Below are 25024 nucleotides of genomic sequence, written 5' to 3' on the forward strand. Positions count from 1 at the left end.
TTTTCTGCGCCCAGCTGTCTGTTGTGTTTTCCCATTATTTTGGCGTATTCATCTTGAATGCCTTTGCCTTCGCCGCCCGTATGCGCTGTGCAATTGCAATGATTGGATTTTTATGAATACATTCATCAAAGGACCTCGCTCACTGCGCCACTGGCAAACTGAACGATAACATTTTGTTGCATACGTTCAGGCGGTAACTTTAAATCGCTGTGCGGGGGAGTGCGTGCGATTGTTTGCGCGCCTAAGCTGAGGCTTTTGTTTTGCCCTGTCTTTGTAGACTTTGAATGGGTTTTTGAAAAAGATGTCGAGCACAACAGCTTTTGATTGCCAAAGTAATATTAAGAATATTACAACTGACTATTTGGCCTCCGAGTAACTTTTATTCACAAATTTATCGGTTTGTTCGTTAGAGTGAATAATTTAAAAAAATATATAATCTTTCAGCGCGGAACGTTATTAAATAAACAATTTACCTTAAAAGACCTCAACAAGGTGAAGTGTAAAGTATAAAATATTAAAACTATAAATTTTGCAGAATCTATATAATTGACGATGCGCAAGCAAATACACTTCAAATAATAGAGATTTATATTTTTATGCAAAAATATTTATGCTAAAACCCACTATATCACAATATTAAAAAATAGAGATATACTGATTTTTATTTCGAGCTAAATCATCATAAATAACAATTAAATATGCATATTTATTTATAAGCTTGGGTCATAGTTCTTGAATTTACTGTCAACTTTTTTCGATGCTAATTTTATACGCGTGAAATATCGAGAAACGAATGCTATTTTTGCTTGTGAGCAGAATTTAAGAGAAAACTAGCTCTCTTTTTTTGATAAAGTTGCTGCACGCTTTGTTCTCTTTCGCTCTCTTAGCAAACTGATATCAAAATGCTGATATTGCAGCGTATGCTTGGCAATTGCTTTATTCTCGGTTTAATTGCATTGACATAACACCAATTCGCCGGAGCAACAATGAAGGCCCTCTTATCAGTAAATTAGGTCTTATCGCCAAGTCGCATAAATATACAAAGATAGAGGAAAAGAGGGCAAAAACTAGAAATAGTATATGGGAGAAGCAGGGAAAGTGAAAAATGCCGATTCAGTTGCCAGCCGAACGTCGAAACGTGAGCACGGTCGGTTGATATAAGCAATATATATCTCTTTTTCACCACCATGAGTTCCGCGTCATTGCGTCTGCTTAGTAAAACTAGGCAAACCGCTCGCATTGTGATCGTGGGCGCGGGATCCGCTGGAATAGCTGCGGCCACCAGGCTTCTGGATCTCGGTTTCCGAAATGTGCTCCTCCTCGAGGCGGAAGATAGAATCGGCGGTCGCGTCCACACGATTCCCTTTGCCGATAACGTCGTCGACCTGGGCGCCCAGTGGTGCCATGGCGAGAAAGGAAATGTAGTATACGACAAGGTCAAGGACCTGAACCTCCTGGAGGTCACGGAACCGCACTATGAAACCTTTAGATGCGTTCGATCCAACAAAGAAGTCCTACCCGACGACCTAGCAGATCAACTGAAAACTATAGCTGATATGTCAATACCAGACCGGCAGGCAGAGCTCCTGGACTTCGAGGGTTCGTTGGGAGACTACATCAATATGAAGTACTGGAAGGAGCTGGCCAAGCTTCCGCCCATAGATCGTACCATTGCGGAGGAGTTCCTGGAGGTGTTTCACAAATTCGAAGCATCCGTGGAGGCAGCGGATCACCTGTTTGAAGTATCCGGAAAGGGTCACTTGGAGTACTGGCTATGCGAAGGCGAGCTGCTCCTCAATTGGAAGGACAAGGGATACAAAAGATTCCTCAAACTACTCATGAAAGCGCCAGAGGATCAGTCCGAAGATCTTGGTATCCTCAAGGATCATGTGCGGCTAAACAGACGTATTGCTGAGATTAACTGGAAAGGAGCTGATGAGCTTACCGTGCGTTGCTGGAATGGCGAGGTAATCACAGCGGATCATGTCATATGCACTGTTTCCTTGGGAGTTCTGAAGGAGCAGCATCCGAAACTTTTTGTTCCCGCCCTGCCAGCTGCCAAAGTGAGAGCGATCGAGGGTCTTAAGCTGGGCACCGTAGACAAGTTCTTTCTGGAGTTTGAGAATCCTCCGCTGCCAGGCGATTGGCCTGGCTTCAATTGTCTTTGGCTAAAGGAGGACCTGGAGGAGCTGCGGGCTTCGGAACTCTTTTGGCTGGAGAGTGTGTTCGGCTTTTATCCAGTCTCCAGGCAGCCACGCATCCTGCAGGGCTGGATCATTGGCCCACACGCCCGGCACATGGAAACGCTCACCGAGGAGAGGGTCCTGGAGGGTCTGCTGTGGCTTTTCCGCAAGTTCCTGCCATTTGAAACTGCCCATCCAGTGCGAATGCTGCGCACTCAATGGCATGCGAATCCCAACTTCCGAGGCAGCTACACCTTCCGTTCCACCTACACGGATGCGCTGCGAACCGGTGCTTGGGATCTGGAAGCTCCGCTCCAGGATGTGTGCGGCAGGCCACGCCTCCAGTTCGCCGGAGAATCCACCCACAAGCACTTCTACTCAACGGTCCATGGAGCCGTTGAGACGGGATGGCGGGAGGCGGAACGATTGCACCTCTACTACCGGGCGCGAACATCTCAGCTATGAGCTCACACCAGGTCATTCCGGATGTATGTTTTCCGAAGCTGTGAAATCAAGATTGGCCACAGGCAATGGAGTGACGATACTTAATATTTGTCTAGGCACAATTTATTATTGTGTTTCGCTCAGCCGTGGCGAGGGTAATATTTCAGGTGGATTGCCATTGCCACTGAAGAATTTTTACAGCGTAAAACACAATATGCTTGTACATTACTATATATAAGTGCTCGTGCGTAAATAAAATGTAAATAAGGTTTTCTTAATATTTTTATGATTTTTCTTAGAAAGATCATCGAGTCTTTGTAAGATAGTAAGAGGCACTTAGTCAAGTTAAATAATCTAATCGTTTCATGGCGATATTTTTGGCACTTTAAGGGGGTTCTAATGCGAAATTGTCGGACTATACCTAATCAATACTTGGTAACTACATATTTTATAACTACAATTAAGACTTCTATTTATGGCAAGATTAGATATTCGTTTTACATCTCACGTGTTGTTGAGAAAGGCGTTTGGTTTTAGTTAGCCTAACAACAATGACTGTACTCAGAAAACGATAAGATAATTTATAAATAAAAGTTTTAGTTAACTACTACGAAATCAATATATTATAGCAATATTACTGGGCACTTCAATACCTATACTGTTCAAATTGAAATACAATGTGATTCAAACCGCTCTCCATGCTCGTAAATTAATTTACTGCCTTTCCACAGTTCATTTATGCTATGAGAGAAATTTTAAAGGCTGAGCCCAAACACTAATATCTGTTTCCCGGCTTTATAGTGTGTGTCTTGGTCGAGTAATAATTTGGTAACGAAATTCAGTTGGTAACGAAATTCAAACGCATTCTAAAAAAGCCGAAATAAAAGCCAAACATGTTGACCAACTCATTTGCAGCGAAAAGCAAACAGCATTGTAATTGCGCCTGTTTTTCGGAACATTTACAAACACTCGATTCAAAATAGGGGGTGTGGCCGGTGGGTGCCGTGCACTGGGCAGGGGGCGTGGTCACTGAGGTCACACACATGTAAAAGTTCAGATTACGTGCGGAGTGGGGAAAACTAAAATCAGTTTAGCACATACACCAGTATTTTGTGCTGCAAAAACGCAGCCCAAAGGCCAAGCAGGCCAGACCAGCTATGGATGGCCACAAAAACCACAACAGTCCAACAGGAGCCAGGAATCAGGAGCAGGAGCGAAATCAGGAGCGAAATCAGGAGCAGGATCCAGAAGCACTGGCCATGTGATTTCACTGCACCAATGTCCCGGCAATTGCCGTCCGGCAAAAGCAGCAGAAGCACTTTGGCTGCCCATGTTGAAAATTCAAATTTATGCCAAGCCGGGGCCAAAACATTCAAAATATCCTTGCTTTGGCTTCATCCTTCTGTAACCACCTACCATTCCACAGCATTCGACAGAAAGAAACTTTCTCAAGTCTCTTAAAGTTGAGATTTTGAATAAACAGCTTTAGATTAATGGACTTTTATTTTAATTGAAAAGCAATACAACTTTTTAAGCTATTGGTAATCCTTAAACGCTTAGATTGCAAAAGCCCATAAATAATTGAAGGATGTTTTTTTTTTTTTTTTAGTCTAGCGATTTATCAAATATGAATGGCGTAATTATATATATTATATATTCTTATAACATTAAAATGACCAATTATTCAAATTTAAAATTATTTTTAATCTAATCATCATGTTGTTTAAATATATACTGTCCTAAATTGGAAGGGAATTCCATTTACTCTCTTAGAGGATCTTGTGCGAACTATCGAGAAAATAAATACACCTTTTTTTCCAAGTGTATGTTCGGACTGCCTTTGTGTGTTTGCATTCGTTTGTTTGTTTGCATGTCGCCCTGGTGGTCGTAGTCGTATCCCGCTCATAGTTCATCGCCCCCTTCCCGGATCGCCACCTCTCAATTACATATGCGACTTTGTCGCCCTTCGAGGCGAAAGAAGGAAAGCCCGAGTACAAGTTGGCCACATCTGTTGTAGCTTTTCCGCTGAACCTGGCCCTTTCCGTGACTGAAATCCCAGTGCCGATCCCTCGCTTAATGCGCTGCAAGAGCGTCAGTCGTTGGTTCCATTTGCCTTTAGTGTCTAGCCAGCCGCATACGTGGTTTTTGTACCTATACACTGAGAAAACAGAGGGTACAGTACAAAAACTTTATTATTAGCTCAAAAAGGTAAAATATAATATAAGAGAGGCATATGGAATGACTGCAATGAACGGTGTTCATTTGTATGCAAAATCCAACGTAGAGCTTATGAGTTTTGACTTTAGCTTTAATTTGATGCTGAAAAAGGCTTCTTTTTGCTCACTGCCTCCATATTCGTCCACGTGCTCGTGACTCCTGGAGTGACAATGTTAAACAAGTCTGTGTTTGACCAAAGGACACACATTTGCCTAGCTAGCGGAGCAGTCGTCCTGTTCCTGTTTCCGTTGCTGTTCTTTGCCCGACTTGTGTTATGGCCCAGGTAATGGTTGTTATGACTGGCAAAGTATTTCTCTGTGTTTGCTGATTGCATTGGCGACGGGAATGGGGAAAGTGAATGTTCATCGAGATGGGGATAGTGAGTGGCTGACAGGTGGAGCCAGTTCACTTCACGTGGTTGCGAGTGGAACATTCGGCTTAATTGCACAACTAACTCACTTGCGCCGGGATTAAATGGGTTTAGTTTGGATTCCTTTATGCAGAAGCACGGGGCACGCCCTTGTGGAAATTACATTCCTGAATATTCTCGGTATGTTTTAAGGTGTGTTATTTGCTTTGGAATGTTAATTGGGTGCTAAAATGATATTTGAAAAGCGAACTAGCAGTGTTGTTCAACTCTAGGTGCCCGTGGATTTTCGTATTGGCTTGAGATACGATGTCTTAGACATCTGAGCTCTTAAATAATTTATTGTTGTTGCTAGTAATTCGTCTAATTATTAAATGAACAATGATGTAAAATTATAATATAAATGCCTTAATTTGATTATTTCTTTGGACAAACAAGCAATGCTTGATTGTCGTACATCATGATTGCGTTTAGGAAAATGTATTGCAATTGAATGATCCCATTTGGGCGCTTCGAATATTGCCTTAGTTTGCAGCTCGTCCTTCGTAGAATTCATTGAGTCGCTCTGCCTCGCGCCATCCCGACTCAATGGCTCCGTGGACCGTAGAGAAGTGGTTCCGGCTCGAAGCCTCTCCGGCGAATTGTATCCTCGGTCTTCCAGTTACATCCACCAAAGGTGATGCCAAATCCGTGCGTCCCGTACGGAGTTCATCAGCGTAAGTGGAGTAGTAACTATAAGAGCCGCGGAAGTTCGGATTAGATTGCCATTGAGAGCGCAAAAAGTTTTTTGGGTAGGGTACGGAAAACTTAAGAAACTTCCTAAACATCCACATAATTCCCTCGAGGACCTGCTCCTCGCTGATGGTTTCAACGTACCGCGAGTGGGCACCAATGATCCATCCCTGTAACAAACGCGGTTGACAATCCACACGATGAAAATAACAAACACTCTCCAGCCAAAAGTATTTGCCACTTCGTAGCTCCTTTAGATCTTCCTCAAGCCAAAGGAACGCCATTTCTCTAATGTTTTCCGGCACTGGCTGCTCCTCAAACTCCAAATAGAACTTGTTCACTGTCCCCAGTTTGAGACCCTCTATCGACCTGATCTTGGAGGCTGGCAGAGCTGGTACAAAGAGCTTATGGTGCTTTTCCCTGAGAACCCCCAATGAGACAGTACAAATCACATGATCCGCTGAAACAAATTGGCCGTTCCAGCAGCGGAGAGTCAATTCACCATCTCCTTCCCAATTGATCTTAGCAATTCGTTTGTTGAGATGCACATGTCCTTTAAGAATTCCCTGGTCACCGGGCTGATTATCGCTAGAATTTAGCAGGACACTCAAAAATTTCCAATAGCCCTTTTGCCGCCAGCTGAGATTTTGATCCCCACCGGCAATAGCAAAGTTCCGGAAATTTCGGTAAGAAAGCTCGGACAAATTATCGCAAGCATCCATGCTGCAAATTACCTTTTTCAGGCAGTCTTGGGCCTCCTTGGCAATGGTCTTATCGTTCGGAACCAACTGATGGATATTCTCCTTCCAATAGGCATTAAAGGCATCACCTACGGAACCCTCATGTTCGCCAGGCACCTCAAATGCGTTCGTCAATTCCGTAAGAGCCTTGTTATGAACGTCAGTGAGAATTTCCTTGTTAGAGCGAATAAAGTGAACGACATAGTCGCCGGTCCTGTCGAGGACATCCAGGTCCTTAACTTTTTCATAGACAACATTTCCTTCTTCACCGTGGCACCATTGAGCACCCAGATCGATTAAGCTGTTGGCAAACAGGATCGTGTTGATGCGACCTCCAATCCGGTCTTCCGCCTCGAAGAGCAGGACATTTTTGAATCCTTGTTCCAAAAGTTTAGTAGCTGCTGCTACTCCCGAAGCACCAGCTCCGATTATGACGATCTTGGCCGTCTCCTTGGTTTTTGAAAAAGTAGTTGGTTCTGAACAGGCACTCATGATTTGAGGAACAGGATTAATTTTCTTTGTGGATTGCTTAAGCTTGAGTGTAGAAAGCTAAATTGCGATATGATGTTTGGATATGCAGCCTTTTATAGGTGTGTTTATCGTTACTTTCGTATCAAATTAGTCCTTGCCTTTTTGCGGTTCCCATCTATCTATACATTAGCCACAATGATTATACCAGTCACTCGTAAATTAAAAGGGAACGCTGATTCGTTTAATAAGTTCCACAGGTGATAGGAAGTGTATCAGAATTAGAATTTTAGAGGATCCGACGCTCAATACCAAAAATTTCTTCGTTACTCGGCTGAGGATAGTCGAGGAATAATATTAAAGCGTTCCGTTTTTTCCGTACTTTCTGATTCCTATTCTTTCTGCTTTAAAATTGAATATTAATAAATGTAGTTTTCGTTTTTTAATAGTCATTCTGTAGTTTTGATTGTACCTACAAGTATTTGAAGTGCATTTTGTGGTTTAAGTTGTACCTTATCAACAAGCAGAAACCACTTTACTAAGTTGAAGTCTGTAAACTCAAGTGATAGTAAATGAATGCAATGCTTACAAGGAACTTTTTATAAATTTATCAATAATATTAATACTTGAAGAATAGTGAACTTGCAGCTTTTTTATTAAGACAAATACCTACAGTACAAATACAAATAGGAATGCTATCATTGGTAAAGTAATTGCTGAACAATAATTAAAACACGCTGCATGCCAACTATTCAAAAAAAATATATATATACATTTTCTTTTGCAACGGGGGATAAGAATTTAATTAAGCGTCTATTAAAACGAAATATTTTTATGCCACAAATTTATATTAAAATTTCACATGGGTTTCCCCTTCTCTTTACTGCCCCACAGAATTGCAACGCGGGCAGCAGCAACATTAGTAGCAACAGCAACAGCAACGACAATATGGCTAACACGAATAAATATGGTTATTACAATTACAAAAACAATAACCGAGGCCGGAACCACGAAACTAATGGCGAACCAAATGAGCCGACCAACAACAATGCTGGCAACAACAAGGACAACGAAGAGGATGTGGTCGACAGCGGCAACAACCTCGACCACAACGATGTGGACAACATGTCCTCGGAACAGCAGCCGGATATTATACCCTATCCGCCAAGTGTGGGCGAATCCAGTTGGAAGGCCGAAAAGTTGCGACAGCAGCACCACTGGCAGCAAAACACATAGCGTAAACGATTCGCACGCAAACTATAAGATAGAATTCGATCGGCCGAGGGCAAGGATATAAGGCAGTTGCATAGCGAAGGGGTATAGTTTAAGATTTGTACAGCATAGCGATACTTAAGGCCCCAAGGATGGTTAGGACTGTAAAGGGAAATGGGAGAGGCGATGCAAGTTATACTTAGGATTTGAACATATCGAGGCAGTAAGTTTAGGTATGTGAACGATAGGGTTAGTACTAAACCAAGGGCAAATAACAAACACAGGCCGGAAATTAAAAAATATTTTTGCAAGCATCTATGTATACACAGAAACAAGCGCGACAAAAAGAGAATAGAAATGAAATGAAAATGGAACATTTTCAGAAGATCATTAGAATGGAATGCTGCCCAATAATGACGTATATGGTAATAATAATTTTAATAATATAGATGTAAAAGGCTTAAGCAACTCTAAACCAAACGAGCAAATGCGAGATCCGTGTGCATTCAAGTTATAACTGTGCTATATACTCACTTGTATTCCGATCTACACGTATGTATGCCTAAGACTCTGCTTGAACAAAGAATTTAGATGGATGTAAATGGACAGAGCCAGGATGATCGCCAGCTACGAGGATCCTAGTCATAGTTTCGTTATACCCCAACCACACATATCCCCGAAAATATCCCGAATCGAGTTCTCTGATTTACGTCATGTGACGAGCGAGGCTTAGCCATCACCCATATCAAATGTATCGATGTAAGTCAACTCTTAGCTAGCGTCAGAGTTATCCGTGTGCCGGCGAAATTCAAAGTAAATTAAATGCGAAAATAAAAGGCAGCATGAGTTATTTACTAAAAGGGGGTCATTAACAGTACTTGTGCTCCACCACGTCGTCGATCCACTTGTCCCACTTCTCCTGCCACTTTCGGTACCCCACTCGCTTTTCCTCGCCAACCAGGGCACTGTACCGGATGGAGTTGATGGCCAGGCTTTTGAGGAACCTCAGGTCCGCCTTCATCGGTGCAATGCCCAGGAAGGCGAAGTAGAAGTCGTGGGACAGCGGAGCACAGTGCCAGAAGGATGGATCGTCTGAGGAGATAACAATGGGGACATTGGCGGCCAACAGCAGTGCCGCCGGATGATTCCGATAGTCCACGCCCAGTTGCAGCACTTGATTTGACACCGGACACACCTCGATGGCTATGCCCAATAGTTTGGCCAGTCGCATCATCATAGGATGCTTGGTAATGGCGTATCCATGGCCGATGCGTTTCGTGCCCAACAGGATGGCGTCCACCAGGTTCTCATCGATGGGAGATCCGAACCAGTTCGTCTCCCCCGCATGGAAATAAAAATTAATGTGCTCGGGCATTTTTAGCAGGGGCTCCACAAAATCAATCAGCGGTCGTCCCAACTCCTCTTGGCCAACTAGATCAAAGCCAACCATGAAGTTAGGAAATTCTTTCTGTTAAAAAGTGAGCAAAAAAAAAAGGTAAATCAAAGTCCCATCATAATTATTTAGCTTACATTAAGTTCGACAGCTGTTTTCACATATTGCTCGACCACACTGGGCTCCACTCCTCTGAGAGGAGCGTATATCAGCTTGGAGCCAATAAAATCCGGATGATCGGCTCGAAAGCGTTCCAGCTCCGAGTTGTAAATGGCCACTGTGTCCCGAATGGTCAGCATATCGCCATCAATACAGTAGAGTGGCGGGAGCAGGGATCGCAGTTCCAGATATTGAACTCCGTCCTCGGCAAACTCCTTGAGGGCATTGTAGTAGTACTCAGCCCAAATGGGGGCATGGCAGAGCAAACCGTCGAGCAAAATAAAGATGCCCATGAAGTGTGCCCAGGCTTGATTGTTTGATATGAACTTGGAGAAGGGGTACATGCTGAATCGACGTGTGAGATATTTTGTAACATTCTCCTCTCCTCGCCGTTCACGGAACTCCTCCATTGGCTCCCAGATAGATTCCTTAACAGGTTTTTCCTTGGGCTCCTCCTTGGAAAACCGGAAAGCAATGGCCTTGCAGCCCTCCTCAGCGGTACAAATCCAAAGATTCTTCCGGTAGGTCAGACTTATGAGGTAGTCTGTGCTGCAGAGCGCCGTATCGTGGGCATGAAGCGCGCCGCCCTTCGGCATACCCTTAATCAGGTTAAAGATCGGCGACTTTTGCACCTCGGCCAGGGTCTTAAAGATGTGCTGGCCCGGCGTGAACTGACTGGGATCCAGTATGCCCTTGGATATCTCTTCCTTCTTGACGGCCATGATCACTTTGTTGGCCGCTAATTCCCGATCGTTCAGTCGTATCTTCTGACCCATGATGTTTAAGTGCCCCACCTTGGCGATTGCTTGTCGAAGTGTCTTGAACGCCGTGGGTGACAGTTTCCGGAGGGACCGACTCACGGACACTGTAGTGTGGCCAATTTTTGCACATTTGGTCAATGCTCGGCGACAGGAGATGGCCACATGTTTGATGGCCGTCATATTTGCGTGAGCTCTTTTCGTTGCCCACTCTATTTCGCTAAGGGTTTCATGGAGAATTTAGTTAGGATTTCGTTAGCCGAACATGAGATTTACACAATTTATTTACCCTACAAAATGTGTCACGCCGAATGTGTCAATAGGCCGCACATTTGTTTGCGCCCTGCCATTGCCGTTATATACACACCCCGTGCACAAAATGGCGCCCAACGCATTTCCGCTTTAACACACTAAAGCCGCGACCCCGTCAACTACACACACATGCGGCTTTTATTAGTAATTTATGGCCTCGTTGGATCGCGGACTGGGTTCAGGCATCGGTTTTTTATGCATCCGCGCGCCCTCAACACCGCATTAAATGTGCACGACATCAAATTGATGAGGCTGCCACGGCCGGCGGCAGATAGAGCACCATGTATGCCGATTTGGCTTTATTTAGACCAAACTGGCTAGTTAGCCAGGTCCTCTTACATATTTTCTAAGAAGTCGTATTTAAAAAATAAGTTCAATAATGCAAAGAGACTTGAAGCACAAGTCACTAGCAGCATGCGTGCTGTCCAATGCTGAGAACTCCACTTTATTAATATCGAAAAAATATACAGATTTTAAGAAGGTGACTTAAGCCACATCCATTTTGTATCCAACCATAGTTCCTGTGTACCATTTCAAGCCAAATACAATGCGTTGATAAGTTGAGCTGGCAGCACCAAATGCCTCATCCACACACTCTTGCGATGGTCCATCAATTTTATGGTCGCATACATGTTTGCAGGACCCAACCTGACTGCATCCGCCGACGGCCCATAAAACTCCTACAGCTCATTACGGGCTGGAGCCAAATCAAAATCGAACCCAGTGCCGGCAGCCGCAGCACTAAACAGTGGCACGTAAAATTGAAACATTTGCAGGATTCGGATGGCTCGATCCCCGGCTCAAAGGAGGCCGAGTGATGAGTGGTTATGTGCGGACGTGGCACTGGAGGCGGGTATGGAAGTGGAAGTGGACGGGACCACGACGACCATATAGCGCATATTCATTAAAATTCGCATCCACTCTTCTGCGAACTCGACACACCCGCTGGCAATGAGAGATTTATGCGGGCTTAGTCTTGAGTGCACTCCCCGAATGGAGATGTCATCGTGCCTGCAAACTGAGGATAATGGCGCTTGGTAACAGCGATTTGCTTATTGTCATTTGTGGCGCTATTATGAAATACGGATTTTTCTGTTTTTTTTTTTTTAGTTATTTGTTGTATTTATTTCATAAATTTTTTTGGGTTTCACCATAAGAAAAAAATAAGTATCTCACTTTGCGAACAAATTTACACTGCAGCTTAAATAAGTTTACATATTTTGTAAGTTTTTACTCCTTATAGACACATGTGAATATGTATATTACTCATAGGCTAAAATGCAAATGCATTACTGTAGTAGGAAGTTTGCATTTAACAATCCCCTTTAACAATTTTAGTATTCGTACTCCTCACGATCTCATCTCTGAGTGATTCGGAACCGCATGACTGGCTAACTCATTACGATTACGTTCAGGCTTCTTTGAGCTTTGAACATAAATTGCATGCACTCTTATTTCGGCTACGACTAAAACGGTTTCTTTATTGCTTTCGGATTCTTCGGCGCAGCAACGGATTTTAGATTGAAACAGTTTTAGGGGCGTGGGACAGAATCTCATGGGTTTACAGAGAGGTATTAGCCTAGATCTAACTAAGGACTAGTCCATAACGATTAGCTTACAACAATGGTTAGATATTGAGGATGTGGGCATGGATATGGCTCTGAGTGGATGCGAATGAGAGTGCGATGCATTGGACCCGCTGCAGCCTGTGGTCGAGTTGAAGTGGAGTGGTAGGAGCAGCGGACGAAGGGGGGTGTATTCCGACTAGCGCCAAAGGTTGGAGGTCATCAGGGAGAACGCAACCAGCAACGCTGCCACCAACCGTGCTAGTCAATCGATCCGTTGACTGGGGGATCCCCGGTTGGAGGAACGATCATTGACATCGGCGATGAACTGGTCCCATTTAACCTGCCACTTTTCCAGCGCCTCGAACTGGGCGTCTCCCGTCAGAGAACTATATTGTATCGAATTTAGGGCCAACTTCTTCAGCAGACGCAAGTCGGAGTGCTGCGAGGCGATTCCTAAGAAGGCGATATAGAAGTCATGCGTCAGGGGAGTGGCTTTCCAGAAGGAGGGATCATCCGAGGATATAACCACTGGATAGCCATCGGCGAAGAAGTGAGAGCACGGATGGTTGCGGAAGTCAGAGACCAGCTGGAGCACTTGATTCGAAATCGGATTCACTTCAATGGCCACATTCAGCTTTTTCAGCATGTCCAGCACCACGGGATGTTTGACCAGTCCGAATCCATGACCAATACGCTTTGTGCCCAGCAAAATGGCATCGATCAGGTTCTCATCCACAGTGGAACCGAACCAGTTTGTTTCTCCGGCGTGGAAGTAGAAATCAATGTCATCGGGGATAGATAATAATTCGTCGACAAAGTCCCTCAAAGGACGTCCCATCTCCTCCTGGCCCACCAAATCGAAACCAGCTACAAATTCCGGGTACTTTTCCTATCGATGGAATCAAATGTTAGGACCATAACTCAAAGTTGTAAATAAATCTCACCTTTATTTGTTTAAGGGTTTGGATATAGCCAGTTACGCCCTCTGCATTCGTATAACGTATAGGAGCATAGATCATCCTTGAACCAATGAAATCTGGATGAGCCTCCTTGAACTTCTCCAAGGTTTCCACATAAATGCGCACAGTATCCATAGGAGTAAACTCCGTTCCATCCATGTCATATAGCTATAGAAAATTCCAATAGTGTTATTTTAAGAAAAATAAAAGTACAACCCGTATTTAACGTAGTCAAAGTTGTGCAATCATATACTAGTTGTACACGAAAACTACTATCTATGTATAGGCCCAATAAATATTATTTATGATCTACTTACCGTGGGAACAACTGATCGGAATTCCAAGTATAGAACACCATCTTCGTAGAACTCCTCCAGCGCTTTGTAGTAGTAGTCCGCCCAGACGGGGGCGTACATCACCAGACCGTCGAGCAGATTGAAAATGGACATGAACGTGGACCAGGCGGCATTGTTGTCCTCAAACTTCTTGGTTGGATACAGTGTGAGTCTCTCGGCCAGATAGTCATCGACCTTGTCAGCTCCGTATTTGGCTCGCACATCGGAGAGCAGACTCCAATCGCAGTCACTGAGGGCCTGTGGCTTATCCTTGGAAAACCTTAGGGCGGAGGCGCTAAGATCTCCGTCCTGCTGGCAGGACCAGAGATGCTCATAGTAGGTCAGGTTGATAATGGCCGCTGTGCTGCAGAGCGCCGTATCGTGGGCATGAAGAACCGCGCCCTTGGGCATCTTTTTCAGCAGCTTGAAGAGATCGGTGTTCCGGATGCCGTCCAACACATCAAATATGTGCTGTGAGGGCTTGAAGAGGTGAGGGGTAACCAGGCCTTCGTCAAACTCCTTTAATTTGGCCTTCATAATGGTTTCGTTAGCCTTAATTTCTCTGCTATTTAGATCCAGGTCATGGCCCAATGAGCGTGATTCCTCGTACCGGAAAAAGGCGCTTCTCAACGTCTTGTAGGTATCCGGCGTGGGACGACCTGGACCCAGAAGGGCTTCCACGTGGGGCGTGCTGCCGTAGATCGTCAACAGCTTTCTATCAACCTGGTTCTTCGGGCGAGTGCGTGATTCCACCGGACCCGGTCCGAAGCTAAGACAGACGCACAGGCCCAAAGTGAGACAGGCGATAAGATTACGGCGGATGACTGGCGACATGATGAGCGGTAGATTTCGTTAGGGTCCGATCGCGACTAGGTCCACTCTGCGACTGACGTCTGCGGCGATTGAGGAGCTCCGATTTTGGTTTCGATGTAGCGCCCTATCTGAAACAATTGGCGGTTCGGCATTATCTTTGATTTAACACGCGTTCGAATGGATCTCGAGGCGATAATTGCGCGTGTTGGTTGGCAACCTGCCATCCAGATAATCGCCCACAATCGCCCAATCTGGCATCTTGATTTACGAATAGCCGGCGATTAGATTACTTAACCCTGCCCATGGCTATATCCCTGACATTCAAGTGCCATGCTGTTGGTCACTTTATTGGCCACTCTCGATAAACCGGAAAGCCATGCCCTCGAAGGCAAAATAACCCATTCTTATAAAGTTATACATTGATAAAGCGGAAAAAATTGCTCTACATATACATATAAAGAACTAAGCTAAATACGTATTTACGAATATATTAACGAAACGAATATTAAACTTAAATTTCGCCTAATTATACCAAGAATTAAAGAGGATTTTCCACTATGTAGGTAATCCCAATGCGAACAAATTGTCTATAAACATAAAGAAAAATATTACTAAAATGTCTTAGTAAACACCTTTTTACAATTTTTGTTTTTTATTTGACAATTACTTGTTAGTATCCACTACTATTGACTAAATTTCTGACCCATCGGTTCCAGCTGCACTGCCACTTGGATACGGCCATATTCTTCTCCGTTTCGCTGAGGGAGCTAAACAGAAACGAATTGAGGGCAAACTGCTTTAGGAGGCGCAAATCGCCCCACCCACTAATCACGCCCACGAAGGCCACATAAAAGTCGTCGGTCAGAGGGGCGGAGTTCCAGAAACACGGATAGTCCGAACCAATTACAATTGGAAATCCGGCGGCAATCAAATACGCCGCCGGATGTTGACGAAAATCGTTAAAGTATTGCAGATAATGGTTGGACAGCGGACAGATCTCCACGGCTATACTAAGCCTTTTCATGACCTTCATAATCTCTGGATGAAAGGGTAGATTCACGGCATTACCGATCCGTTTACTTTGCAACAATAATGCCTCTAAAAGATTCGCATCTGGGCGGGAACTATCCGGACATCGGGACTCTCCCGCATGGAAATAGAAGTCAATATTCTTGCCAATCCTTAATAGTTGAGTAACATTTTCTAAAAGTGGTAAATTGCACTCGTCCCCAAAGGTGTTAAGATCAAATCCAGCAAAGAAATTCGGAAAATGCAACTGTCGATGATGAAGTTTAAATAAGGATTCAAATGGCTAAAGACAAAATCTTTGACTACCTTAAGCAGACGTGCATTTTCCAAATACTCATCCATTCGACTGTCATTTAAGTTCCTAGAAGGAGCATAGATCAGCTTAATTCCGATGAAATCTTTGAAGCTATTTTTAAAAATATTCGATACTGAAACTAAGGCCTCCGCCGTTTCCAAAATCGTAAAATTATTTCCATCCAGATCGTACATCTAGATAAAGGCAGGGGAAAAGGGAGAATTTAAAAATGGAATGATTGCCAACTGCTTTTCAAGAAGTATATAATGGAAGTAAATATTCCAGATTGGAATATATATTGTCAGCTCAAATGCGCACTTACATTTGGCAGCGAGGAACGCAACTCCACATAATGCACCCCGTCGGCATAGAAATCGCTCAGCATGGTGAAGATAAATTCACTCCAGATCGGGCGGAATGTGATCAGTCCATGGATGATGCGTTGGTGGCGTCTTAAGTGTCGCGCCAACTCGGAGGAACTCTTATACCCCTCCGGCCGGACAGTGAGAGTTTTCCTCAACCTGTTCTCGAATTCTAACCGAGACTCCAACTGGAAGAAGTTGCTCATCAGCATCCAATTGCACTGGTAGTCCTCAGCGGGCGGGATGTGAGGAAAGTATCTGGAGAATCGGAAGTCCTCGAAGTCCTGTTCCAAGTTAACGCAGACCCACAGGTTATCGCGGTAGATCAAATCGATGAGAATTTCCATTCTCAACATTCCCGAATCGTGGACGTGAAGGAGTCCGCCCTTGGGCATGCTCTTAAGTGCCGCATAAAGATTCGTATCGATGATGTTCAGATGTTTGAGAAACGGCGGTGGCTGGGAGTGGTAGTTCCTCCAGAGATTATAAAACTCCTCATCCACCTGCCTAATGGCCATGAGCCGATCATTGGCCTCCTCCTCCAGCGGACTCAAGCCCATCCTGCTGCCAAGTCTTTGCCGGCGCTCTTTCTCAATGTAAATCTGCCTCAGGCGAGCGTGCCGCTCCTCGGACGTAAGATTGGACATGTTTTCTCCAAGGGGAGCCGAACAAATTAGCACCAACACCATTACACAAAGCATGACGGCTATGGCCACGTGGAAGCAGACGCCACCATATTTACTGGACGACATTTGCCGGCGATTCTCCTCCTCGTCGAGTTCCAAGCGGATCATTCTCATTGCATTCTGTGGAGTGCCCCTTATCTCTTGGACATTCTGAAACTCCACATCCCCCATTGCAGCGATTAAAAAAATCAAATAATTTTAAGATCCAAACAAATTTTTTTTTTTTTTAATTTTGAGCCCGAAAATGCCTAATATGCTTTCCAAAACATTTTATATGACATAATAATCTTGTTACATGATTACTGCACTCCACTTAGTGACGAATCGCAAAGGATATTGCGATTCATTTTCAACAGCGAGGTCAAAATGATTGGAAGACAAGATTAAGATTATAAATTGCTTTAAACTTAAATGGTAACATACTACAAATTTGGGATGATGACTATCAACAAACAAACTGGTTACAGAAGAATATAGTCGTCATTGACTAGCAACAAAACATGGGGCGTTATACAGGGGAATCGACTAAAAAGGGTTTAATGATTGTCCTATCCGTTGTCAGTAATAACAGTGCTTTATTTACGACAGTCCCATTATCGAATTTTAAAACAATCGTGATTTGTTTCTATCCAGGTCTGTTATTCAGACCCACTTGAAATTTGAACTCCCCGTCTTCAATAAACATCTATGTGTATCATATCGCCTTGGCCTTGGCCACATGTGTAGTTCGAGTTGTGAGGGAGATTTATAAAAATAGACCAACTCCCTTTTGTTCGCTGAAGAGGTCTTTCTATCTCATGTTCTTTGCCTTTCGCCTATACAGCGATAATACACAATCAGAGAGAGAGAGTATCGCTCTGAGAACTCTCTTCACCCGTGGAAAGTTTGTCAGGGGTTGTACTTATCGACCACCACCAGGAGCGAAGGGAAAAGGGGGTGGTGTTTACAATTGTGCAGTGGCCACAGTGTGCTTGAAGGTATTTGTTATTATTAAATATTCTTGTACTTCATTTTATAATCATTAGTTAGTATGTCAGCTAAGCTTACACTGGACAACATTGGTGAAAAAATCTATGTTTGTATGTACTTCATCAAATTAAAATGTAGTTCTAAGAAATCAAGAAAAAAGGCTTTTTTTTGGATAAATAAAATCTCTTATACTTAACTAATTGGTGAATTGACGCTCAAAAGGTGGTAGTAAAAAGTCGTATATATTTTCCATTGGATAACAAATATGTTACGTACACCCCTACCACATTCTAGCATCCCTTGCCCCAATGTGCCACGAGATCTGTATAATCGGGGACACATGCGCTGGTTGCACGCACTGCCAGCTGCGATTACATGCAACCGCGGCAGGCGACCCTGATTCAGACATATTTAACGGGGGTTCAGACAATGGACGTACATATATAGCTCAGAAATCGGCCAGACACATGCCACGCGCTTCCTGCTCAGTCGAACGGGCTTGCTCAGCTGCAACAGATCGAGTAGGATGCGATTTAAGACGAGTATAACCATTGGCCACGGAGAGCCACCCAGGAATCGGCGGCTAATGGAGCTGGACGACGACTGTCTGCTAATGATTTGCGAACATCTAGCGCTGGGAGACCAACTGAGACTGATGGAGGTGCAGGAGGAACGATTTTCGAGCTTGATACTGCAATTGTGGTCCAACAGATACGCCAAGCTATTTGATTTTCGCCGGGAGCAGCAATTAAACCTGCTAAAGCCCGACGAGCTGGCTCAAATATTGGATCACTTAGGCTGGCGAACAAGAGCGTTAATTAACCTGCCAGGTACAGGCGAAGGATGCCGGAAGTGGCTCAAGCGGATGCGACAAAGCCTCAACCATTTGCAGATACTCAGTTTCACGAAAAGCAATACATTGGTAATACAGAAACTCCCCTACCTGTGCCCCAATGTGGTGGACCTTAAGCTTGGCGAGTGCGAGGGTTTAACACCCCTTGATGTGGATTTCATGTTTGAAAACCTTAAAAACCTAAGAGAATTTGAAATGCGCTCTAGTTGGAACTGCAGCCAACAGAGGTACCAGTATCCCAGAAATCTGGAGATCCTGAAACTACCAGCTTGTATGATTACCGCCTGTGTTTCTCAGATCTTTCAATTGCCCCGACTCCGTCTATTGACAGCTTTTCTGTGTCGAAATTCCGAGCACGGCCACCTGGACAATGATGGCAAGGCGAATTGCAGTGGCACAGGAACTTTGTCCGCGTGCCTGCAGCAAATTCGAGGTCGCAATTGTCGGATTGTGGGTCTCCGTTTGCAGTGTCGACTGGATGACTGCCTGCCAGTCGTCGACGTGAAGGAGGTATTCCGGCTGCAATCCTTTGCTTGGCACTCGCAGCTGACGGTGCACTATGATGTGGCGGACGGGAGCGTCAAGTGGATGCCACAGCGACCGCAGGCCGTGCGGTCCCTCCTTCGCTTCCTAGCCACCCAGGCGGCCAGTTTGCGGGAATTGAATTTCACGCGTAACGCACATGCCACGCCCACATTTCTCGCACAACTGGACGCCCACTTGAAGCGGGCCGGCGGATGTCCATCCCCCCAACTGACAAATACGGATGCGGATGTAGAAGCGGATAGGGGTGCGGATGCGGATACGGCTGAGACAAACGATTTGGCGTTTGTCGAGCTGAAATTGCTGCATTTGCCTAATGAACAAATGGAAGCGGGCACCGTAGACAGCGATGAGGGATTAGGCCAAAAGGATAATGGATTGCTGATGTAGGGGGCGAATAACAGCAAATTAGGTAAATCTCGTGTGCTGCCCCTGAGTATTTAAAGTGAACATGAACTCATTGTGTTATTTCTTTAAGCAATATTCAATAATAAATATGTTTTTAAATTAGAGCAAAGTAAGACATTTTAACTGGCATTTTGTTGATATTTACTTGTGACAGTTGAAAAAACAAGGAAAGCAAAAGTATATGCTTTAGGAAACACTTCAAATCGTAGTCAAGCATCACCCTTCCTTATCAACAATTTTCAACAAATTTCCAAAACAAACTTTTGTAACCGTACATACCATGTAAATTCAGAATTTAAAAAGTTATTGCAAATACTATTTTGCAACACTTCTGGAACCAAATGAAGTTATTATAAATATACCAACAGTTACACACATATTTTTGGTCATCGAATTGATTTTAAATCATCAAAACTGTACTCCGATTTTTTAGATTGTTTGTAAGTATCGGAGTCTTCGTCTGATAATTAACAGATTATAATCTAAAAAGCGTGTATGTTTATGAATGGATGGATGGATTGTTAGGAATTCTGTTCTGCTGCCCGATGAGCTGTATTTGGCATTCAATCGGTTTTTGGGAAACCAGAAGGATCTGAACGAAGCAAGTTCAACCCGAAATCCCTGCCAGAGGTTCTCTCAAGGAACGGATCCCATTAGCGACGACGACAGCTTCGATCCCTGTCCTACCGTTAGTAGGTTCTCAATGCCACGCAACCCTGTTGAACCATTTCAAGAACCCCTATACCAACATACCCTCGATGGCAGCAGACAGAAACATTCGTCGGTGACACAGGATGTGGTAATGATTCATAAAAAAAAAACATATGCTTTCGAAATTTAAAATTAAAATTTTTTAAATGTTAAATTATAGCTCCCGCCCTCTTATAACAAGGACGATGAATATGTGCGTATGATTTCGTAATTCAAAACTCTTGTTACGCGAATATTTAAATTTTAGCAATGTTGCAACATGCCGGAGTGCCCGAATAATAGCATACCCCTTCAGATTCCGAAAAATTCTTTACCTCGCTTTCAACCTCTAGTCAACGTATCTCAACATTCCCGATCCCATAGCTTCCCCAGGCAAAATTACAGAAATAATAAGACTAGTCATCATAATTCCACCCACAACGTAAGTGACTAAACTAAAAGACTTAAGCCATTGTGAAAATTATGAAATTTCAGCACTCGGACAAAAGGATCAAACCGCAAACACCGGTATGTTTAAAAGTAAATAAATTTATTCGTAAATTGCTATTTAAATACTTATACCGAAAGTGCGAGTTAAAAGTACCGAGCGGAAACCGTTGTCCCACCGATCAGAGCAGTAATCATGATACGGCTACTGGCTGCAGAAATAACACCTCAATCGATTGGAATAATAGCTCTCAAGTTGGCATGAACTATGGCGAGTTTCAAAGACGCCAATTGCTGTTGCAAAAAATTCAACAGCAGCAATATCAGCAACAGCAAGCTAGACAGCAGAATCAAGCGAATTTATCTTGGTTGGAAGATGAAGATCCCATTGAATTTGTAAGTTATCGAAATCCGAAATCTCTAAGTCTATGCAATTTTTAAACACTTCAAACAGGCACCTGATCTCAATAGCACGAGAATAAATCAAGATGATCGTCACCAGCAATCCCGCCTGCAACCAAACTCAATTTGTCAGAAATGCAACTCTCGCCAGCAACAAAGTGTATGTAAAAAAATTATTTGTATTTACTAATTTTAAATATTTTTGTATACTTTCAAAAAGGCGTCACGATCAATTCTTGAGTGCGATCAAACACCAGAAATGGTGCGTAATCAAACGAAGGTATGTTACCATATCCAATGTTGCCAAATTCATGATATTTAATATCAGTATTCTAATATAACATTGTTACAAATTTGTTCATTTCTCTTTAAAATCCAGTACGAAACCAAAACTAATGAAACAAGTTATCTTCAGCCACCAGAGACTTTGCGAAACGCTAGATGTAAACCACAGGCGAACCAGAGTCTCAGAAACGTAAGTTTAATTATGCCAGCAGTTGCGAACTTTATTCAAAAGTTGGGGTTTTTGAATGTGGTGTTTAAAAGCCTCATGAAAAACAATAGATCAAAATCATAATTTTAAACCCCTTTCTTTATTAATGCACAATATAAGCAGTCGCAAGATATTTGCCAAGATGTCTCTATGAATCAGATATCCAATTGTGAGCAATCTATGAGTAAGAATACAAAATATTACTCGGATCCCCCCGAAAGTCAATATAGTTGCTGTAGTCGTGGCTCTACTGCCTGTGACAGAAGTATGAAAGATAGTCAAAACTATGCCTGTTGTGCAAACACGTCTGCCTCCGGAAATCAAAGACTTTTGGAAATGTCTCAAGTAATGTCAGGGAGGTCGTGCTCGACTGTAAGTTCATAATTTACGTGGTAGCCATGTGAAGTAATCCTTGTTTTGATAGCCAACTTCGCTGGAGAAAACTAAGCGAAATTCTTCCTTGCGAGGACGTTCAATGCGAGTGCCCGTTCAAACACGTAGGTTGTGTATAATTAAATTAATTTAATTAATTATAATTTATTATTATTAAATCTCTCTAAAAGCTGAGGATCGTTTGGTTGAGCGCATTCAGAACGAATATCACGAAACCTTTGTAAATGATCCCTATTGTCCTGGCGTTATACAAGCCAGTCTCGATGGAAGTGAGAATTTCAACGAGTACTCCAGGGAGATTGCTTTTGCAGGACCCATTCCGGAGAAACCATATCCGGTGGATCCTGTCACCATGATAGAAGCAATCAAGTTGCGCATCGACCACGAGCGCAAAGAGATACGCAAAGAAAAGAATCGAAGTGAGGAGGGAAATAGAGATTTGAGAAATCAATCAAAAGAGCGCAGGTCAAGGCGTCCACGGACAACAATCAGTGAGGAAATTGATTCTCATTTTAGTCCGAAAATTAAGTCGGAAGTCAATAGAAGTGTGGCTGCCTTTCTGAAAGCCGAGACCGAGTATCGTACCAGTTTCGAAAGAGTGAGTACTATTATATTTTGTGTTTATAAAATGCATACACTACTTTTCATTCATTAGTCAGACAACGTAATTAAATCGTACCTCATTTACATCAAAATTCGATTTCAGTATTGAATAAAAATTTTCTATTTACAGGATTCCGCCTTTGATGCGCATATCAATCGCTTTGAAACTAATCTCTTTGATGAAAGAATTAAAGTCCATTCCTATTCAGCCACAACAACGCCCACTCATCGGTAAATTTAAACGGATTTTCAATCGGAAAAATGCATTTATGCGTCTCACTGGACTTCATTTTGCTCGGGACACAATATTTTTAATGAATGTAGTGCGTTTCGTATCAACAGAGCCAAAATATGAGTGATTTATTATTTTTTGCAACTGAACCATTCTTAATACCAACAGAAGTCACTACAATAAAGTTTCAAAAAAGTCCCCTATTAATCTAGAAATTTATCGGTCAGGGCAAGGAAGTGAATATTATAAAACCATTCACTTCCATTCGGTTCAAACTACTTCAGATTGGATCACAACTTCTGACCGATAAGGGAAAATTGTTAAGCAATTAATCAGACTTATGAATGACTTGGAAATGAGCAATCTATACACGTATAATCTTTATGGTACGGGATTCGTCAGACTCTGCATAAATAATTTAATGTTTGCTATTTATGGATCAAATGCATTGTTATACAATGTTGCGTAATTAAATAACACTGAAAACGATTAAAAACAGTAATAAATAATGCGCCTTAGCGGTAAACATTTTGCCAAAATCATCGGCGGCATAGCCGAAAAACAAACCTCACTGGAAAAAAATAAACACATTTACTAATTACTACGTAAGCTTCACATAAACTAATTGTATATTATAACACAAAAAAAAGTTTTTTCATTAGTGTGGAGTGTTAGTAACAAATGTTAGTTAACAAAAGAGATTTAAAAAATATAAATGACTAAAAATGGTTTAAAGAAAGCCGTAAAAGACCACAAAAAGAAAAATGTCTTTGGTTCGTTGAGCACAATATTGTGAATACGTACGTACATATATCACGTGTGATAACACACTCTCCGACACATTCAATTTTTTAAGAGACACAACTAAAGAGAACTAAAATTTGGACATAAAAGAAAGCTGAGTTAAAAATAAGTAATCAGCTGGTGGTTCTCAAAAACACAAAGACATCGCTGCACGCTCTTTTTTTTTAATATCTAGTGATTTTCATTCAGCAGGCTGATTTTACAACAAATAAGCAAGCATAACAAAGTGATTAAATCAAATAAACAAAATGTTAAATGGCCAATCGGTTGGAGTTTTTGTTGTTTTTAAATGGCTTAACGTGGTGAATATTCATAGATTAATTTCGCAGAGTTTGCATAAATGAATCAATTATGTGACTTTTACTCCCTTGTTTTTTATGCCCTTTGTCTTGCTTATTGTTTGCATTCAAAAATATTTATGGCGCATAATCATCAATTGAGTTTCAGCTGTATTTATCTAGTGTTTTTTGAAAATCTAAATTTCTTGGCTATCTTTAATTATACAATATTTGTATTTGATTTCAACACCATGTACATAATCAAACGAAACTTTACCACAAGCGTAGACCACACAATATGACTTAAAATTTCAGATTCCGAGCACTTCCTCGCCGCGATCTTCACGCCAAAAGTGCCTCCCAACGACTGATTCCAACGATCCAGAACTCGAACCGGAGAACCTCCCTCTATGATCCCTCGTCGGAGCGCCGACGTCGACGGCGGACTTCAATCAATCGCTCGCTGCACAATCAGCCCTTGGTTTTCTTTCTTCATGTTTTATCAGTGGGTTAGAATTAATGAGAAGGCAGCAATATCACACAATATAAAGATAAAGTTCTCGCTCCGGTTCTCTTTTTAAAACCAAGAGACCGGCCTGAAAACAAGAAAACGAGGGTCGTATTTGATGTTCTCCACATATATATACAATCAAACATATGCATACATAAAAATGGGTTTTATACAAATTATTATTAGGAAAAGCTAGCACTTATAATAAGGATATTTATTTATAATTAATATAGAACATTAGCTTATCAAATTGCTGGGGTTTCCTTAAAGCTACAAGTTCAGAATAATGTATAATACTTGTTTAATTAACCAGAAATCTTAAATTCCTTAACAAAATTAGCGGATATTTCTGTATATGTGCATATG

The 25024-nt window shown here is 42.6% G+C and overlaps 8 protein-coding genes across 12 annotated transcripts in view; 4 read left to right on the plus strand and 4 right to left on the minus strand.

Annotated features, from left to right (window-relative positions):
* Positions 1-9202, plus strand: part of Ccn — a 58825-nt gene extending 49623 nt beyond the window's left edge. Inside the window, exon 10 of the mRNA NM_168744.2 lies at positions 8046-9202. Coding sequence (NP_730294.1) covers positions 8046-8387 — 342 coding nt within the window. The 3' untranslated portion in view covers positions 8388-9202. The remainder of the gene's footprint in view (positions 1-8045) is intronic.
* CG7460 (uncharacterized protein) lies at positions 903-2903 on the plus strand. Of its 2 annotated transcripts, none has more exons than NM_140747.2 (1): positions 903-2903. In NM_140747.2, exon 1 carries the CDS (start codon positions 1188-1190, stop codon positions 2646-2648), a length of 1461 nt encoding a protein of 486 aa, NP_649004.1. In that variant the 5' UTR covers positions 903-1187; the 3' UTR covers positions 2649-2903. The 2 variants fall into 2 exon arrangements, with proteins under 2 accessions (NP_649004.1, NP_001261998.1); NM_001275069.1 differs by having other exon boundaries at positions 1090-2903.
* Positions 5536-7223, minus strand: CG6034 (uncharacterized protein). Its single transcript, NM_140748.2, has one exon. It carries the CDS (start codon positions 7173-7175, stop codon positions 5736-5738), a length of 1440 nt encoding a protein of 479 aa, NP_649005.1. The 5' UTR covers positions 7176-7223; the 3' UTR covers positions 5536-5735.
* Positions 9196-10951, minus strand: Adgf-B (Adenosine deaminase-related growth factor B). Its single transcript, NM_140749.2, has 2 exons — positions 9894-10951; positions 9196-9831 (listed from the first exon to the last, which is right to left on the minus strand). Exons 1-2 carry the CDS (start codon positions 10854-10856, stop codon positions 9232-9234), a joined length of 1563 nt encoding a protein of 520 aa, NP_649006.2. The 5' UTR covers positions 10857-10951; the 3' UTR covers positions 9196-9231.
* A 1142-nt stretch (positions 10952-12093) lies between these two features.
* Positions 12094-24521, minus strand: Adgf-A (Adenosine deaminase-related growth factor A). Of its 2 annotated transcripts, none has more exons than NM_206397.2 (4): positions 24425-24521; positions 13830-14784; positions 13498-13680; positions 12094-13442 (listed from the first exon to the last, which is right to left on the minus strand). In NM_206397.2, exons 2-4 carry the CDS (start codon positions 14679-14681, stop codon positions 12816-12818), a joined length of 1662 nt encoding a protein of 553 aa, NP_996119.1. In that variant the 5' UTR covers positions 14682-14784; positions 24425-24521; the 3' UTR covers positions 12094-12815. The 2 variants fall into 2 exon arrangements, with proteins under 2 accessions (NP_996119.1, NP_524130.1); NM_079406.3 differs by having other exon boundaries at positions 13830-14788.
* On the minus strand, positions 15299-24521 carry Adgf-A2 (Adenosine deaminase-related growth factor A2). 3 transcript variants are annotated; one of them, NM_001043148.2, is made up of 4 exons: positions 24425-24521; positions 16307-17182; positions 15996-16178; positions 15299-15936 (listed from the first exon to the last, which is right to left on the minus strand). In NM_001043148.2, exons 2-4 carry the CDS (start codon positions 17144-17146, stop codon positions 15331-15333), a joined length of 1629 nt encoding a protein of 542 aa, NP_001036613.1. In that variant the 5' UTR covers positions 17147-17182; positions 24425-24521; the 3' UTR covers positions 15299-15330. The 3 variants fall into 3 exon arrangements, with proteins under 3 accessions (NP_001036613.1, NP_001036612.1, NP_525020.2); NM_001043147.2 differs by having other exon boundaries at positions 16307-17188; NM_080281.3 differs by lacking the exon at positions 24425-24521 and having other exon boundaries at positions 16307-17299.
* Positions 18475-19916, plus strand: CG32182 (uncharacterized protein). The gene has a single exon (NM_168746.2). The coding sequence runs from the start codon at positions 18528-18530 to the stop codon at positions 19785-19787; it is 1260 nt and encodes a 419-aa protein (NP_730299.1). The 5' UTR covers positions 18475-18527; the 3' UTR covers positions 19788-19916.
* CG32181 (uncharacterized protein) lies at positions 20060-23267 on the plus strand. Its single transcript, NM_168747.2, has 13 exons — positions 20060-20245; positions 20331-20604; positions 20677-20709; positions 20764-20937; positions 20991-21023; positions 21084-21338; positions 21397-21504; positions 21565-21624; positions 21724-21819; positions 21958-22209; positions 22262-22334; positions 22401-22828; positions 22964-23267. Exons 2-13 carry the CDS (start codon positions 20509-20511, stop codon positions 23066-23068), a joined length of 1713 nt encoding a protein of 570 aa, NP_730300.2. The 5' UTR covers positions 20060-20245; positions 20331-20508; the 3' UTR covers positions 23069-23267.
* Positions 24522-25024: the final 503 nt, after the last annotated feature.

Source organism: Drosophila melanogaster, chromosome 3L (assembly GCF_000001215.4).
Source record: "Drosophila melanogaster chromosome 3L".
NCBI lineage: Eukaryota > Metazoa > Arthropoda > Insecta > Diptera > Drosophilidae > Drosophila > Drosophila melanogaster.